Source organism: Triplophysa rosa, linkage group LG15, assembly GCF_024868665.1.
Source record: "Triplophysa rosa linkage group LG15, Trosa_1v2, whole genome shotgun sequence".
NCBI classification, from domain to species: domain Eukaryota; kingdom Metazoa; phylum Chordata; class Actinopteri; order Cypriniformes; family Nemacheilidae; genus Triplophysa; species Triplophysa rosa.
In genome coordinates, this window is record NC_079904.1 from 14,062,113 (window position 1) to 14,077,320 (window position 15,208).

The 15,208-nt window shown below is 37.9% G+C and overlaps 2 protein-coding genes across 5 annotated transcripts in view; one reads left to right on the forward strand and one right to left on the reverse strand.

Annotated features, from left to right (window-relative positions):
* Positions 1 to 15,208, reverse strand: part of brf1b (BRF1 RNA polymerase III transcription initiation factor subunit b) — a 70,459-nt gene that overhangs the window by 47,898 nt on the left and 7,353 nt on the right. For both annotated transcript variants that reach the window (XM_057352794.1, XM_057352793.1), the window contains exons 3-6: positions 14,099 to 14,179; positions 11,794 to 11,967; positions 9,072 to 9,103; positions 7,729 to 7,801 (exon numbers count right to left, since the gene is read on the reverse strand). In XM_057352794.1, coding sequence (XP_057208777.1) covers positions 7,729 to 7,801; positions 9,072 to 9,103; positions 11,794 to 11,967; positions 14,099 to 14,179 — 360 coding nt within the window. The remainder of the gene's footprint in view (positions 1 to 7,728; positions 7,802 to 9,071; positions 9,104 to 11,793; positions 11,968 to 14,098; positions 14,180 to 15,208) is intronic.
* btbd6b (BTB (POZ) domain containing 6b) lies at positions 2,772 to 6,982 on the forward strand. 3 transcript variants are annotated; one of them, XM_057352796.1, is made up of 5 exons: positions 2,772 to 2,877; positions 4,118 to 4,412; positions 4,498 to 4,588; positions 4,680 to 4,798; positions 5,159 to 6,980. In XM_057352796.1, the coding sequence occupies exons 2-5, from the start codon at positions 4,207 to 4,209 to the stop codon at positions 6,189 to 6,191; spliced, it is 1,449 nt and encodes a 482-aa protein (XP_057208779.1). In that variant the 5' UTR covers positions 2,772 to 2,877; positions 4,118 to 4,206; the 3' UTR covers positions 6,192 to 6,980. The 3 variants fall into 3 exon arrangements, with proteins under 3 accessions (XP_057208779.1, XP_057208778.1, XP_057208780.1); XM_057352797.1 differs by lacking the exon at positions 2,772 to 2,877 and adding an exon at positions 3,556 to 3,690 and having other exon boundaries at positions 5,159 to 6,981; XM_057352795.1 differs by lacking the exon at positions 2,772 to 2,877 and having other exon boundaries at positions 3,551 to 4,412; positions 5,159 to 6,982.

Genomic DNA, 15,208 nt, shown 5'->3' on the forward strand with positions numbered 1-15,208 from the left:
GAAATGAGCTCATCTCAGAAAGATGGTCTGCCAAAGATAGCAATACTTTGGGGAGTCCTTGGGGACACCTTCACTTAAGAGACATATTATTTAAAGAAATTTGTTATTGTTTTTGTATATCAAATTATAATATTTATGCACTAGGGCAGAGTGGTTGACAAAGCAAGTATTGAAATGTTGTTTTAGAAAAAAATCTCTCTACTGATCTATACTACACTAAATTATAAATTGATTTTTAATTATCTGATTTGTGACACTGTGAGTTTGAATGGTGAGAAGTGAAAAATGGATCCAGAGAGAATTAATCAAAAAGATGTGAGGAGAGTTGGTGAGGACAGGAATCAAAACGCATTTTCAGGTAAAAAGAGCCAATGCCCACAATTGGTCATTGCCGAACAATTCAAACAATTAATGGTGGATTTCCAAAAAATTGCAGGTAGGGTTTCTAAAATCCAGAAACAAACAATTGTGTCAACTGTATACACAATGTTAAAGGGATAGTTCACCCAAAAAGGACAGTTCTGTCACCATTTACTCACCCAGTTGTTCTAAAACTGTATAAAATTCAATAAAACAAATGAAGACATTTTATGGAAAACTAAGCAGTTCTGGGGCACCATTGACTACCATAGTAGTTTTATTCCCTACTATAGAAGTCAACAGTGCTCCAGAAATTATTGGATACAGACATTCCTCTAAATATCTCTTTTTGTGTTCAGCAGAACAACAAAATGTAGAACGTTTTGGAACAACTGGGGTGAGTAAATGATGACAAAATTTGAATATGACAAAAGTGATGGATGCCGAACTACAGACTAAGCTTTTTGCTTCCATGCAAAAATGTTCTCTGATCTAGGTTGAACGTTAATCAGTTTGCCTTGCTTTATTTAACATCTTGCAATAAGAAACTACCAAAAACAAAGAGAAGCCATCAATATACAGGATCAGACTCCTCCAAAAGGTTGATGACCTTGTCTTAGTTTTGTCTGTGATTGTAAAAATTATAATTTGCTGGTTGGAGGAAAGCTTGATTTTTACTCAGTGGGAGTACAATCGGAACGTGCTAATCAAGACTTTCACAATTACTACATAGCAGAAGTGGTAGTTGTACTTTTGATCATCGATCATGAATAAATGATCAGCACTCAGTTACATAAGCACAAAATCCACATGAAACTAAGTTCATAATAAATAGAGAGTGCAGGAAAACAACATGCTGAGGGTAAAATGAGTGTGTGAATTCATATTTAAGTGATTTTAACATATCCCATTAGAATTCTGTCATTGTAACATTGACTCATTAACTATGATATGGCTTGATGTAAACACCCTTGATGTGTAAATATGCTACAGCTGTACCAAATTAGTTGCGATTGCGCATATGTAAATTATACTATTAGCTTTCTTGAATTTAATGTGTTTGCATAATGGGCCATTCTACAGAATTGGTGCAAAGTCAAAGTTGGAAACACCTTGAAGTAATGTTCTTCCTCTCCCCAAATTTGGACACTACCGAAACACAATATTATATAATTTAATAAAAATGATTCTATTGACCTATTAAGATTTTGTTTAAATCTAAACACAAACATATTTTTTGCTATTTTTAAAAAAATGTTTTCACAAGTAAATCATTAACAGTTACAATTTTAACAATATTTCAAATGTAATTTATGACTTTTTTTTTTTTTAATTTGTTGTATGTTGAATGCAATCTTTCTTTGTAAAAGGCATAAAATTGATCATACTTAAGGATTAATTCGATTAAATATACATCGAACCAAAGACTACCAAAACATCTTAGTTGATAATTCAATATACTTTATTTTTGACAAAACATTGCATGTTTCGGTTGTGACAGACACATTTTCAGCAGTGTTGGTAATGTTCTAGTAGTGACCACAATATTTAATATGCACAGCTGAATCAGACTACATTTTATGTTATTACAAATAACTAACTACTGTATGTTCTAAATTCTATGGAATAACGCCCCAAAAAGTTTGCTTAATTGCAGAAAAAAGATGATTGGTAGTGAAAGTTACACACAGATTTTTAGACTTCTGAACACATTCACTTCGAATTAATGAGACCGATCTACTCACCATGTGGCTAGAGAGAGGGACACAGAAATTATTCTTGATCAAAAATGCAGGGGTGTGGCTAAAATCAGTCTCAGCCAATGGACTAAAACATACACTGTTTCGGTAGTGACATGAAAATGCGGGACACGTGTTTTTTAATCATTTAAAAATAAAATCTAAAATAAATATTTTTTTGAACTTCACTTAAAAAAAACATCAATAAGATATTTTTAAAAGCAACAATTGAAAAGGATCTTAGTAAACAATTTAGATTTGAATACTTGAATGCAGTTTAAATGTGCTTTTTTATGTGGGACAATAGTTTGCACGAATTCTGTAGAATGGCCCTAATAACAGTATTTCTTTTGTAGTGTACATTGCCACCTTTCATGAGTAATCCCTTTAATTGAGAAAAATATTGCTTCATAATTCAACATACCATTTGAATTTCAGCACGCAGCACCCAGAAGTGCTTCAATGCTTTAAGACATTTTTTTAGTGGAGTTTATTTTAGTTATTCATTTATTTGAAACGTTTCGATTGCTGTACATTTGTCAAAGACTTTAGCTTAAAACAGCATTGTCTAATTTATCGTGAGGCGCTTATCGTAGGCGAGGGATCGAGTTTCCAGCGGCGGAGCCCTCTGTTGGAGATCCGCGAAAACGATGTAAGCCCAACCCCCTCTCTCTCATAGCACACTCTGGATTTAACATGGCTTCTGCTGCCAGCGAGCCTTCAAATATCAAACCTGAATGTATTTCTCTGGCAGCAGCGCTTCGGTCGGCTCAATAAGGTAAAGAATGACTAATGATGTACTGTTTAAGTTCCTCTGTAGCTATTGGTTTATTGAATCGCGGACAATGATTCATATTACTTCGACTAAAGAGTCCGTTTCGTTGGACGGTAGCTCTGTTCTGTAGCTACTTTATCTCTGTTGAACGAACCGGTGTGCGATGAATTCCTGCGTTATGGCAACTGATCGTACATATTAATGGTGAATAGTGACGATAGATACGCTGACAAGACGAAAGATGTGCCTGGTGAGCTGAGCGCTCCGTTGCGTTATCCCCCTTGAGCCAAATTGTAACCCAGCATCAGATTGTTGAGACATTTTAGACTGCATCAGCAAAATTACCCATTCGGTATAGTTGAAACTGCTACTAAAGCTCGCAGAATACAACGATGTTGATTTTGGCCATTGAAAAAGTTACTTTATGATATCCGAAAAAATCCCTTCAAAGCTTCGCGCGGATTTTTACATAACGCTGCACAAAATTATTAGGTTCTTGGCATGTTTCGCATTTGTATAGAAAGAACATTTGTGATTTTTAGCGTCCGTATTTGTGGAAGTGATGACGTGAACATACACTGTCAACAATAGGCAAAGGGTTCATTTCTGCTGAGTGCGAGAGAGGGGCGGGCCGTTTGGATGGAGGCGGCGCTTCAGGGCGACTGACGTCCAACTCTCCCGCAGGTTTGATTTGACAACAGAAAGCTGGGCGGCGTCCTCTCACTACGCACAAGACGGGCTTTACAATACAGAGTAGAAATGCAGAGATAGGTTTGGAGTGAAAACACGGCAGATATGCAGGATGACAACCAGCAAGTAGGACTTGTCGTATTTGACTCTGGCTCTTGACTCGCTTTATTATTTAACCAAAAATCGGGGCTTACTTTTTTGCAACGCTTACCCGTAAAAAAAACACTGTTTGGAGAGAGATCGTTTTTGGGGGAAAATGAGGGAAAAGTCTTGGAGCTGGAATATTTCCGCTGGACGGATACGTTGATCTTTTGTAAATGTTCTCAGTGTCGGTAACAACATCTGCTCTGTTATCCAAAAGTAAAAGAAACATGGGAATGAGTAACCGAGCCCTGTAAAATATAATTAAATTAAAGGGCGCTGTGTTTTTTTTCGCTACACCTGCCTTCTAATCACACGACAGACTGGTGGATAGACTTGCTGATGCCAACAACGCCAGATTGCCTATATGGCAGGATCATGAAGTTTTTGACGTTTATCCTTTTACTTCCAGAAACCTTAAAGAGGACTAAAAAGGGTGGAAAAGAACTCAGCAAGCTGCCAGTATGCTATGAAATCGTGACTTTGTCCTTGAGGAAGAAGATGGCTGCAGAACTATATCCTGCCAGCATAAATACCAACCTCCCGAACAGCAACAGCACCGCGGTAACCGCTGCCAGCAAAAAGACCATCGTTGAAGTCACTCAGACGGTGACCACCCCGACCACGACAGCCACTCAGCAGAACATCAACAATAACAACGTAGAGACCGCCAGCTGGCAGTCAACTCACCCGACACTGCGCGAGAGGTAAATGCACGTGCTGGATGGTGGGTTTGCTTTTTAAAATCTTGAAATCTTAAAACTTGAATATTCTGCTACATTTTCTCTCCAGGAATGCTTTGATGTTCAATAACGAACTCATGGCGGATGTTCATTTTGTTGTGGGTCCTCCTGGTGCCGCGCAAAAAGTTCCAGCACATAAAGTGAGTGCATTCTCTTTTGTCCAAATGGATCTTAGTTGGCACTTTTATCAACAGTCTATTTAATAACTTTGTGTGACGTTTCTTTTTGCAGTATGTGTTGGCGGTGGGGAGTTCTGTATTTGGTGCCATGTTTTATGGTGATCTAGCTGAAGGAGAATCAGAGATTGAGATTCCTGACGTAGAGCCTGCTGCTTTTTTAATCCTTTTAAAGTAAGTCATCCCAATTATATCTTAATAATGAATATTTTTTATTATCAATAAAGACCCTAATGCTTTTAAACACAACTATTGTAAAGAGATTGTAGGTATCTAAATCAAAATAGTCATTTACTGACACTTATTTTATTTAAAACATGTAAATGACTGGGGAAGACAAAAGAAGATATTTCGAGAAATGTCTCTGTGGTTTTGTATCCATACAATGGAAGTCCGTGAAGTCCAATGTTGTTTGGTTACCAACATTCTTCAAAATATCTTCTTTTGTGTTCTGCAGAAAAAAGAAGCTTATACAGGTTTGACATTTTTGGGTGAACCTTCCCTTAAGTTGTTTTTCCGTTTTATCACATCCAGGTACATGTACAGTGATGAGATTGAACTGGATGCGGACACGGTGCTGGCCACTCTGTACGCTGCCAAAAAGTATATAGTGCCTGCGCTGGCCAAGGCCTGTGTCACCTTTCTGGAGACCAGCCTGGAGGCCAAAAATGCCTGCGTGCTGTTGTCGCAGAGTCGGCTGTTCGAGGAGCCCGAATTGACCCAGAGGTGTTGGGAGGTCATTGATGCTCAGGCCGAGCTGGCCCTTCGCTCTGAAGGCTTCTGTGAGATTGATCTTCAGACCTTGGAGATCATAATGAAGCGTGAGACTCTCAACACCCGGGAGGCCATCGTCTTCCAGTCCGCTCTTGACTGGGCCCTGGCCGAATGCAAAAGGCAGGGACTAGGGCCGACGGCTCGTAATAAAAGGGCAGTGCTGGGGAAGGCACTGTACTTGGTTCGCATCCCCTCTATGACCCTGGAGGAGTTTGCGAACGGGGCTGCGCAGTCAGACGTTTTAACGCTGGAAGAGACTCATGATATCTTTCTGTGGTACACTGCAGCCAATAAACCCAAGCTGGAATTCCCACTGCAGAAAAGAAAGGGTCTGACGCCACAGCGCTGCCATCGATTTCAGTCGTCGGCTTACCGCAGCAACCAGTGGCGTTATCGGGGACGTTGCGATAGCATCCAGTTCGCTGTGGACAAGAGGATCTTCATTGCCGGACTTGGTTTGTACGGTTCCAGTGGCGGAAAGGCAGAGTACAGTGTAAAGATTGAACTCAAGCGCCAAGGAGTCACACTGGCCCAACACGTAACTAAATTTGTTTCCGATGGATCCAGCAGCACTTTCTCCGTATGGTTTGAACACCCGGTCCAGGTGGAGCAGGACGCCTTTTACACAGTCAGTGCCGTGTTGGATGGGAATGAACTTAGTTACTTTGGACAGGAGGGTATGACAGAGGTGCAATGTGGAAAGGTGACCTTTCAGTTTCAGTGTTCTTCGGACAGTACCAATGGAACTGGAGTGCAGGGGGGTCAGATTCCAGAACTGGTCTTTTATGCCTGAAGTCCTCAGGACGTCCATATTGCAGTGCATTCCGCTTAGTGGATTAAGATAGACCGAAAAAAGGAGTATACAGGGTCTCATGCCTTCATAATGTAGCAGTGAAGAACTCTATGGTAATGGCTCTTCGATACCACAAACGACTCAGATTTGGATTTTAAAGGAATGTTCTTCAGCTTTATTTATTGCAAAATATAAATATATATATTTGATTTAATTATTGATGCTGCAGCAAGCAGATCTATATATATAAATAAATGAAATAGTTGTACTGCTCTGACAGTGGACAGAAGCCACTAGTATTTCATGTTTTGTACATAACTTGAGGTCAGTTTGTTTTCAGCTTGATTCTGACAGACAAATGAATTGTCTTGTATTAGTGATCAGCTTCCCAAACTGCAGATTATAAACGTTTTTTTTTTGTGACTCAAGTTCAGTGTTTTCTCTTGTCTTTGACAGTCACTCGTGCAATGCATCAGATGCACAGCATTATCGTTTGAATATTGTCTGACATCATTCATCAGCATCAAAAACAAGACAGGTTGAACTTACTTTATAAAATAAACAAGGTTATACACTTATATATGGGATCATTAAGTCATTTTGACTATGATAGCTTAATTCAGCTGCTACTGAGGCTATCCTGTGCTTCTTTTCATGGGAATTATGTACATTATTTTCAAACAAAAATTCGAAAATGAACCTAAATTCCCACACGATAACCGCAGTGGGCTTGTGTAAATGAGTCGGTGATTATTAAGTGTGGATGAAATATTCATCTTGAAAGGCCACAAAGAACCTATTATCCCCAGCAGGCTGCAAGAGGAACTGAATAGGGAGTCTGTTTGAATTGAGCCCATGGAATCTGCTCCACCACCGTTTGCATTCTAATTGAGGGTTTAGTAAATGCAGCAGATGCAGCCTGGTAAAACAGCAGATTTCTAACTGAAAAAAAACAGATGAATATGGACTTATGACACATGGAGAGCTGCTAATCAGACTGCATTCTGGGATAAAGCCTAGTACGTTAACATTGAGATGCTCTCTTGTGTGTACTGGGCATTTGACTCTCTTTCTCTAATCGGATGAGTCTGTTTAAAAAATGGCATACTTGTTTTTCCCCCTTTGTGTGCACAGCCAAAAACGTTGCAGAGAAAACGTCAAACCATATATTTTCTGTCAAGATGCAGCGCCCCCTAGCTACACCCAGCAAAACTGCATGTCACTGAGAATATATTTACACACATTTTCAACTATGCATTAAATATTTTTAAATATCAAATGTACACATTTAAAATGCACTAAAATATGTGGACGGTGCTCCATCAGTTAATAAAATAAAATAAACCACAGGCCAAAACGGATGAACAGGTATACTTGCATTGATCCAGCTGTAGTGTATTATTGATAACCAATTTAGCAAATGAATTGTTGTGAGAGATGCTGCCTGTTTTATTAATGAGGTCCATCTAAAACTAATGTTCTGGTCAGCTGAATTACATTAGGAAAGTCAAAGAGAGGTCATTACACGGAGACTTACCAACGGCCGGAGCGTTGATACAGAGCTCTCTAGCCAACAGCAAGAAGGTCTTTCCCAGAATGTACACATTCACCTGCAAGTACAACATAATATAAAAAATAAATGAAAATACAAAGACTGATGCAAAATCCTTTGTTCTATATAATGGGTTGTACTTAAAATTGGTTAATACATATTAATATAAAATTAATCAAAGGTCACTAAAATGTGTAACACATCTGTAGCATTTAATTTAATATATATATTATGTATGACGTATATTAATATAATTTCACTATGCCACACAAGCTCTGTTGAGTTGTATATGCTTATTTAAAGTTTGACTTGTGTCTGGCAGTGTTGACACGAGTAATAGGCATGAAAAAGCTTGTTATATGAGAATATAAGGTGGTTGCACCAAAACATACTCTGTCGAATAAAACAATGTTCATTTATAACAGCACCTCAGAGAAGAATAATGAGAATGGGTTTATGACCTTGGCACCAGGTTTCTAGTTAGCCTGGCACCCGGGCAGAGTAAACTGGGGCCTGGATTTGGGTGTGGCGGGACTTGCTAAAGATTCATGGCATATTTCAGCCTGGTTCAGCCCTAACCTTTCAGCATCTGTTCATATTCCCTGGACAGCTGGGGGGGTAAAAATAACATTACACCAGCATTGCAGTGTCCACCCCTAAAATAACTGCTAATAAAAACCGCACAGCATGTCTTGTCATAAAGACAATAGTGTGTGCGTAATGCATCTTGTTTTTTTAAATGAAGCAATAAGGCATGATAAGCTGTGCGTTTTAGGCCCGGTTTCATAGACAATGCTTAACCTAAGCCAGGTTTATGCCTTAGTTAATTTAGGCTATTTAAATCGCTTTTATTAAAATGCCTTAGAAAAAATCATTACCGATGTGCATCTTGAGACAAAACAATGGCACTGAAATATTTTAATATATGTCAGGGCAAGTTATTTTCAGGTGAGACAGCTCAAAATTCATTTTAGTCTGAGACTAGTCTTAAGTCTGTGAAACCAGGGCATAGTGTTTTAACTGTTTGATTAGAAGAAAATCACTATGATGTAATTTTTAGCTGTGCAAATCGTTTGAATGTCCATATTTATAAATATATGTGTTATTCAGTATACATATACTGTATATAAACAATTTATGAACAACACCAGTGTGTGCTTACCTGATATGACTCATACAACACTTTCTCTGTTCATACTTGCAGCATTGTTTTATCTTGTTGAAAATAAATTATTTCAAGGTCGAACATCATGCAACAATAGCAGCTTATGAGGTCATGTTATTCAGAGCATTTTCAAACAAATCGTAGAAATTCAAAGGAAGCCAACCTGTAAAAGATCACTCAGGTCCAGAAGCATGTCTGTAGTTCGGTTAAGAAAACGTTCAAGAAATAAAACAAGCTGCGTTCAAATACACACCTAACGGTCAATGCTAGTCACATTGATAAATTAAGCATCAGATGGTTCTGTAATTGAGTTTAGACTTTTATTGATCATCTCTTCACATCAACGGGCCTCAGGGCAGAATCTCCTTATCTCTGAGATAGTCACCCTGCCTATCTGTTTCTCCTCACCTGAGCGGCATGCACGCCTCACCCAGACACACACCTGAGGCATGTGTCTCCATGGTGACTAATTCCCCCTTTAGCGTGGAGATTAGCATCACTACAAGATAAAATAATCCTACACTATTAGGAGTCTGACGGCTTTAATTACAGCCTCAACCCTGACTTCAAAAACACGAGTACTTATACTGCTATGAATGACATTGTGATATAGACAACTGTGTCTAAACAGTTATGAACCATTGATAAAAACTACAGCTGCACTTGTTATTTAAATATTCCTTGTTATTTAGATTTAGGATATTTAGTGCTAAGTTTTATAAAAACATTTTTGTAATAAACAATAACAATCAAACAATGCTTGATAAATAGAAAATTGATAAATACTTATTCTTAGGACACATCAGATGTCCCAGCAGCAGTTATCACACATTGATCTGATTGACCTGATTTCATTTTTCCCAGACACCATACACAGGACAACGAGTCTCGTGAGATCACGACCTGTCAGATCAACAGTCATTCATCACCAAGAAAACAGATGTAAGAGTGCGAAAAATATTTTGGAGATGATGGAAAACAGGTAGAATCAACAAGAAAATGCTGATTGAGACTGATGAATGAGAATTTGAGCTTTTTGCTCAAAAATATTCATATAGATGTACGAGAGAGAAAGAAATTTGTCCAAAGTAGTGCAATGGATTGAGTGTGACAATCTTTGGTGTAATTCGGGGAGTTAGTTCACCTTCAAAATAAAAATTCTGTCATCATTTATTCACCCTGTTGTCCTTTTAAACCTGTGTGCTTTTCTTTTTTCTGCAAAACACAAAATAAAATATTTTGAAAAATGTTGGTCACCAATAACTGTTGGTTTTCTATTACCAACATTTTTCAAAATATCTTCTTTTGTGTTCTGCAGAAGAAAGAATGTCATACAGGTTTGAAATGACAAGAGGGTGTGTAAATAATGTCAGAATTTTCATTTTGAAGGTCAACTATTATTTTAATCTAAAGAATTGTTTTATAAATGTGCATGTCTTGAGTATCATTTAACTTTTAGATAAAGGGTGCTTTGTAGACTACTAGTTTCATTTTTGACCTCTTTTAATCATATCACAAAAGAACCTTGAGATAAATCTGCAATGGGTTTGGCTGATGGTGAAGTGGTAGCTGACTTCTTTGTCCTTCTGTTCTTCAGCATAAAGTAATCTTAGCAACTGAATGAGCCCCGCCCATGGACAGGTAGCAATTGTACTTTGGTAACTCTCCTGTAAATAGCAGAATATTCACTCAGTCAAGCCTGACGCTATACAAAGCAGAGGAGAGATCTGGGTGTGGCTGAGGGCAGATAGGATGGTGCTTGCCGGTGTGCGTGAGTGAGTAAGAGTCTGTCTGTTTGGGAGGAGGAGAGAAAGAAAGCGGTGATGTAACACTATCCTGGCTTGCCGTGTTGTAACACAGGTGTGGCGAGTCAACAAACTATCCACATATAATATGAGAACAGAATTATGACAGGTTGGGAAAAAACAACTCTGAATGATAATTCCCATTATTAAAGGGATAGCCTACCCCCTGCCCAAAAACTCACCCTCATGTTGATCTCCTTATGTACATGAGTCCTTATGTATAACACAATATAAGATATTTTAAGAAGTTTCTCTAAGATTGTTTTTGAGAATCGCTTTTATTGTCAAGTCAAACTTTAAATAAACTGTAAGTATTTGTGTGCCCATACTATGGAAATCGATGGTTCTTAAAAACATCTTCCTTTATGTTCTGCCGAAGAAAGAAAGTCATGCAGGTTTAGAATGACATAAGGGTAGTTAAATAAAAAAATCATTTTTGGATGAACTATTTAACTACTGTATCAGAACTATACTTTCCATAGTTGCGTTGAAAAAGTGCATTCGGTGGGTACAGTAACTTACTTTGCAATTCTTAGTGTGAACACACCAATCACACTATTTAGCATAATAAAATAGTAGCGTCTGAAATCGCATACTGTGACAGTACGTAATGAATTTGAATAAGAATCTACCAATCGACCGTTAAAACAGTACATTCGATATAGTATGAGTGGGAGTAGTATGTATACAGTACAATATTTTATAGTATAATATTTAGTGTAAATTACAAGGTTTTCAATCATTTAGAATTTGGTGGATATAAGTGATACTATTGTTTCTAAACTCTTTAGGTCTTCATTAGGCAAATTTTAAATGTCTTTCTGTCTTTTGCCCTGACTCCTGAGCAGTGAAAATATTACAAACCTCTGAATAAATACTTGGGAATAATAACATGTTTACTGTTCAGTCATTGTCTCTTTTGTTGCGCTAATTCCCCCACATGTATCTCCCATAACTGTAGTTTACTTGTCGTTACTGTAGGCTGGACATGCACACCTTTCTATAATTTGTATGTGGATTACACTTCACAAAGAGTTTCGCCCAGGTTTCACACCCCAGGGATCATACTGGAAAGGATACGTGGCGTTCCCTCTGTCCTGCAGACCAGGTAAAGACAGGCGGCTATGACGTGTGTCATCTTGCGGCCTCGTGTCAGGTGCTTGCTCACCACCATCTTGAAGAAATTAAAGGCCGTGTCCAAACAGTGTTGGTTTAGCTGCAGCTGGCAGCCGAGATTGTGTATCTGTCGTTTCCCTAGAGATGGGACACACACATGTATCAGATCGGCACATGCACTCACACACACAGCGAGTCATGACTTCACACGCAGGTGTTTGGTTTTCCAGTAGCAGTGATGTCATGAGAACTGTGCAAAGCCAGGCGAGTTTTCACGGGGCCTGGAAATATAACTGGGTGGAAAGACAGCTGTTTTATGCCCCGTGCGAGGCCATCTGCAATCTTTCCTTCGCTTTTCTGTAAGTGTCGCTTGTGGGCTTGCTCCCTTTAACAGACACTCTCACAACAGGCCAAATTGTAATTCATTGGACACAGAATAAATCAGCCTGCGCTGAAATCCCATGACAGGCCTGGATGTGTTTAACATATTAAAATCTACATCTAAAACCACAGTCCAGTAGGCTATCTGGCACATTTTAGTGTTTACTTAACACATCATTTAGCAATAGACCTTGTCTTCCCAGACACCACGAGTCTCCCCATATTATAAACAAATGGCAACAGACATCCAGCATGTCATAGAGTTAATGAGTTTGACGTGTTCCAATCGTCCATCATGCATGAAACTGTGCATGCAGAAGTGTTTAAATATAATAAATGCTTTCATCAATCTGTTCTCTAGATTTGTGTAGTTGTTAAAGAGAATAGCAGATGCACAGATCATCAGTCAGCAGTTATATACTGTGTAAAGTTTATGCCATAGTTAAATTAAAAATTCTGTTATTATTTTCTTACACTATTGTTGATTCAAAACTGTATTTATTTCATTCATGGAGTATGAGAAGCTCTCTTCTACACAATGAAAGCGAATTGGGACTGGAGGCCGTCAAGCTCCAAAAAGTTTGACTTGGAAACTAATAATCGAGTCTTGTGAGAGAAGTCATTTGAATTCATAATACAAATATATGACATTTGAGTTTCAACAGACAAAAGGTTGAGTAAATAATGACAGATTTTGAATTTTTGGGTGCACTATCCCTTTAAGATAATCACAGCACCACAGATAATAAAGCGGATATCAGACCTTCTGCACCCTCAGCTGTGGTGCTTATGAAGCAGCAATGTCAAGTGTTGTGTTGTCGAGCCAAGACCAAAAATAATTTATAAGAGGGTAATCCCTCTATTCTGGACTCACTGTGTGCAAACCCTAGCCTCTCTCTCCATTACGTTCTCCAGGCCTGTTTAATCCCAAAGCACTTTCACACTACACATAGCGTTGGATTAGCAGCCTGGACTTCAGTGACCTTCCGCATGACAGATTCACTGCATAACTGCTGCAAACACTGCAGGTACACTGAGGTCTGGACACCTTTGTGTTTATGAACACAGGGATACTTAGACCATTCCAAATGACTTTTAAATGTGTCAAATGTAAATAAAATGTGTATTCTTAAAGGAATAATTTGACTCAAAATGAAAACTCTTCATTTATTTAACCTCATGGTTCAAAATGACTGTTTTTTTTCAGAGAAACACAAAAGAAGATATTTTGAGAAATGTATCAGTTGTTTTGTGTCCATACAATGGTAGTCAATGGGGCCAATGTTGTTTGGTTACCAACGTCCTTCAAAATATCTTCTTTTGTGTTCAGCAGAAGACAGAAAGTCATACACTTTATAGTAAATGATTTACGATTTTGATAATAAGATATAAGATATTATCATTTTTCAGCGCTGAATCATGTTTATACAGCCTATGTTACCTATGTAGCCTTCTTCACAAACAAAGACATCAGGATTTTCCTTAACAAAAAGCAAATGTTGATAGATACATACATGTATATATATTTAGGAAATATTTAGATGTGTTTATTGGTGTATATTTACCAATAATTGAAATTATATATAAACATTTCTTAAATATATGTGTATGTGTTTATAAATACAAAATGAATGTGCACAGTCAACAGACATAAATTATGTAAACAAACTTTTATTCTGGATGCGATTAATCGTTTGACAACCCTATTTATTTATTTAGTGAATTATTCTTTGAAGTACAGTATGTTTAATTGGAGCTTGAGATACAACTGGTTCAGAAGTCATGAACACATATCAAATTTGTTATATATAAATGTTATAATAATAAATGTTATATAATTAACTGCAATTGAACTGCATCAGTTCTGAATAATACAAGATGTCCCTACCATTCTGGAGTGTCTGAGCCCGTGATTCTTTTCCCAAACTTGTGTGAAAGCCAGTGCTCAGGACTGGAGCTTTAGAAGTACCTGAAAATCACACAAAAGACGCAAATTGTTGTAAACAGAATGTTGAAACACACAAAATGTTGTAAATAGAAACATAGTTCAAATTACTACTTGGTATACAGTACATTAGCCACTGCGGCACTTTAACTCACTTTTACTCAACACATTATAATTAAGCTTGACAAGCAATACACAAATAACAGACTATAATGTTTCCAATGGCAGTTTCAAGCCAAAGAATCAAGCGCCCTCCAGTGGCAGTCTGCGCAAATGGCAACTTCAAACATTGCATTGTTCCTACAGTGACCCCTACCGGACACAAAGACCTACTGCATTCTCCACACAACCCATCCTATAGCAACCAAAAGACACTGATTGACACACCTGGCACTGATAACTTGACTAGGAAGATACAAATAAACCACAACAGTATTTGGCTTTGCTTCTCAGCAGCATTTTGCTCAATAATTTTTCGTTCTATCAGGTAGTTTTGGCCATATTATGGCTCTTAATATTAGCTTTTATTTTAGGTAAGTTTACTAGGTCAATTTAAAACAAGTTATACATGAAAAATACAAAATATGTGATCACAGAGTTGACATGCGAAACGTATTATATTCCACAGCCTTATGTTCATCTGCTTTCAAATGTGTGGGGGGGGGACGGACGTGATCCTGTCCCATAAACCATAACATATGTTCACATTCTCATGTCAGTGCATGTTTCTTAAGTTGAAAACACAGTGCATATCATTATTAAGGATCGAGCATCCATGTGGTTACACATTAAACAACTTGGATGGTCGTGTGACTCTTAGGGCTTCCTACTTCTCCTGCCTCACTGAAACCCAGGTAAGACTTTAAAAGAAGCTGTCGAAATATTTCTCGTTGTTGCTTAGAAATTCTATAAATACCGCATTTGAGAAGTCATGAACTAAAATATCTGTGCACTGGCTCTTCTTTCTTGTAACGTTGTTTTATGTTGTACACCTTGTTGCAGAATAATAACCACTTCCTATTCAAGTTGAATGTTGTTTTCACTGATGACAAA

Excerpts from the sequence above, each read along its gene's own strand:
- btbd6b (XM_057352795.1), top strand. The coding sequence starts at position 4,048 with ATGCCAACAACGCCAGATTGCCTATATGGCAGGATCATGAAGTTTTTG. Across the intron at positions 4,589-4,679 it reads AAAAAGTTCCAGCACATAAA|TATGTGTTGGCGGTGGGGAG; the intron begins GTGAGTGCATTC and ends TTCTTTTTGCAG. Across the intron at positions 4,799-5,158 it reads GCTTTTTTAATCCTTTTAAA|GTACATGTACAGTGATGAGA; the intron begins GTAAGTCATCCC and ends TATCACATCCAG.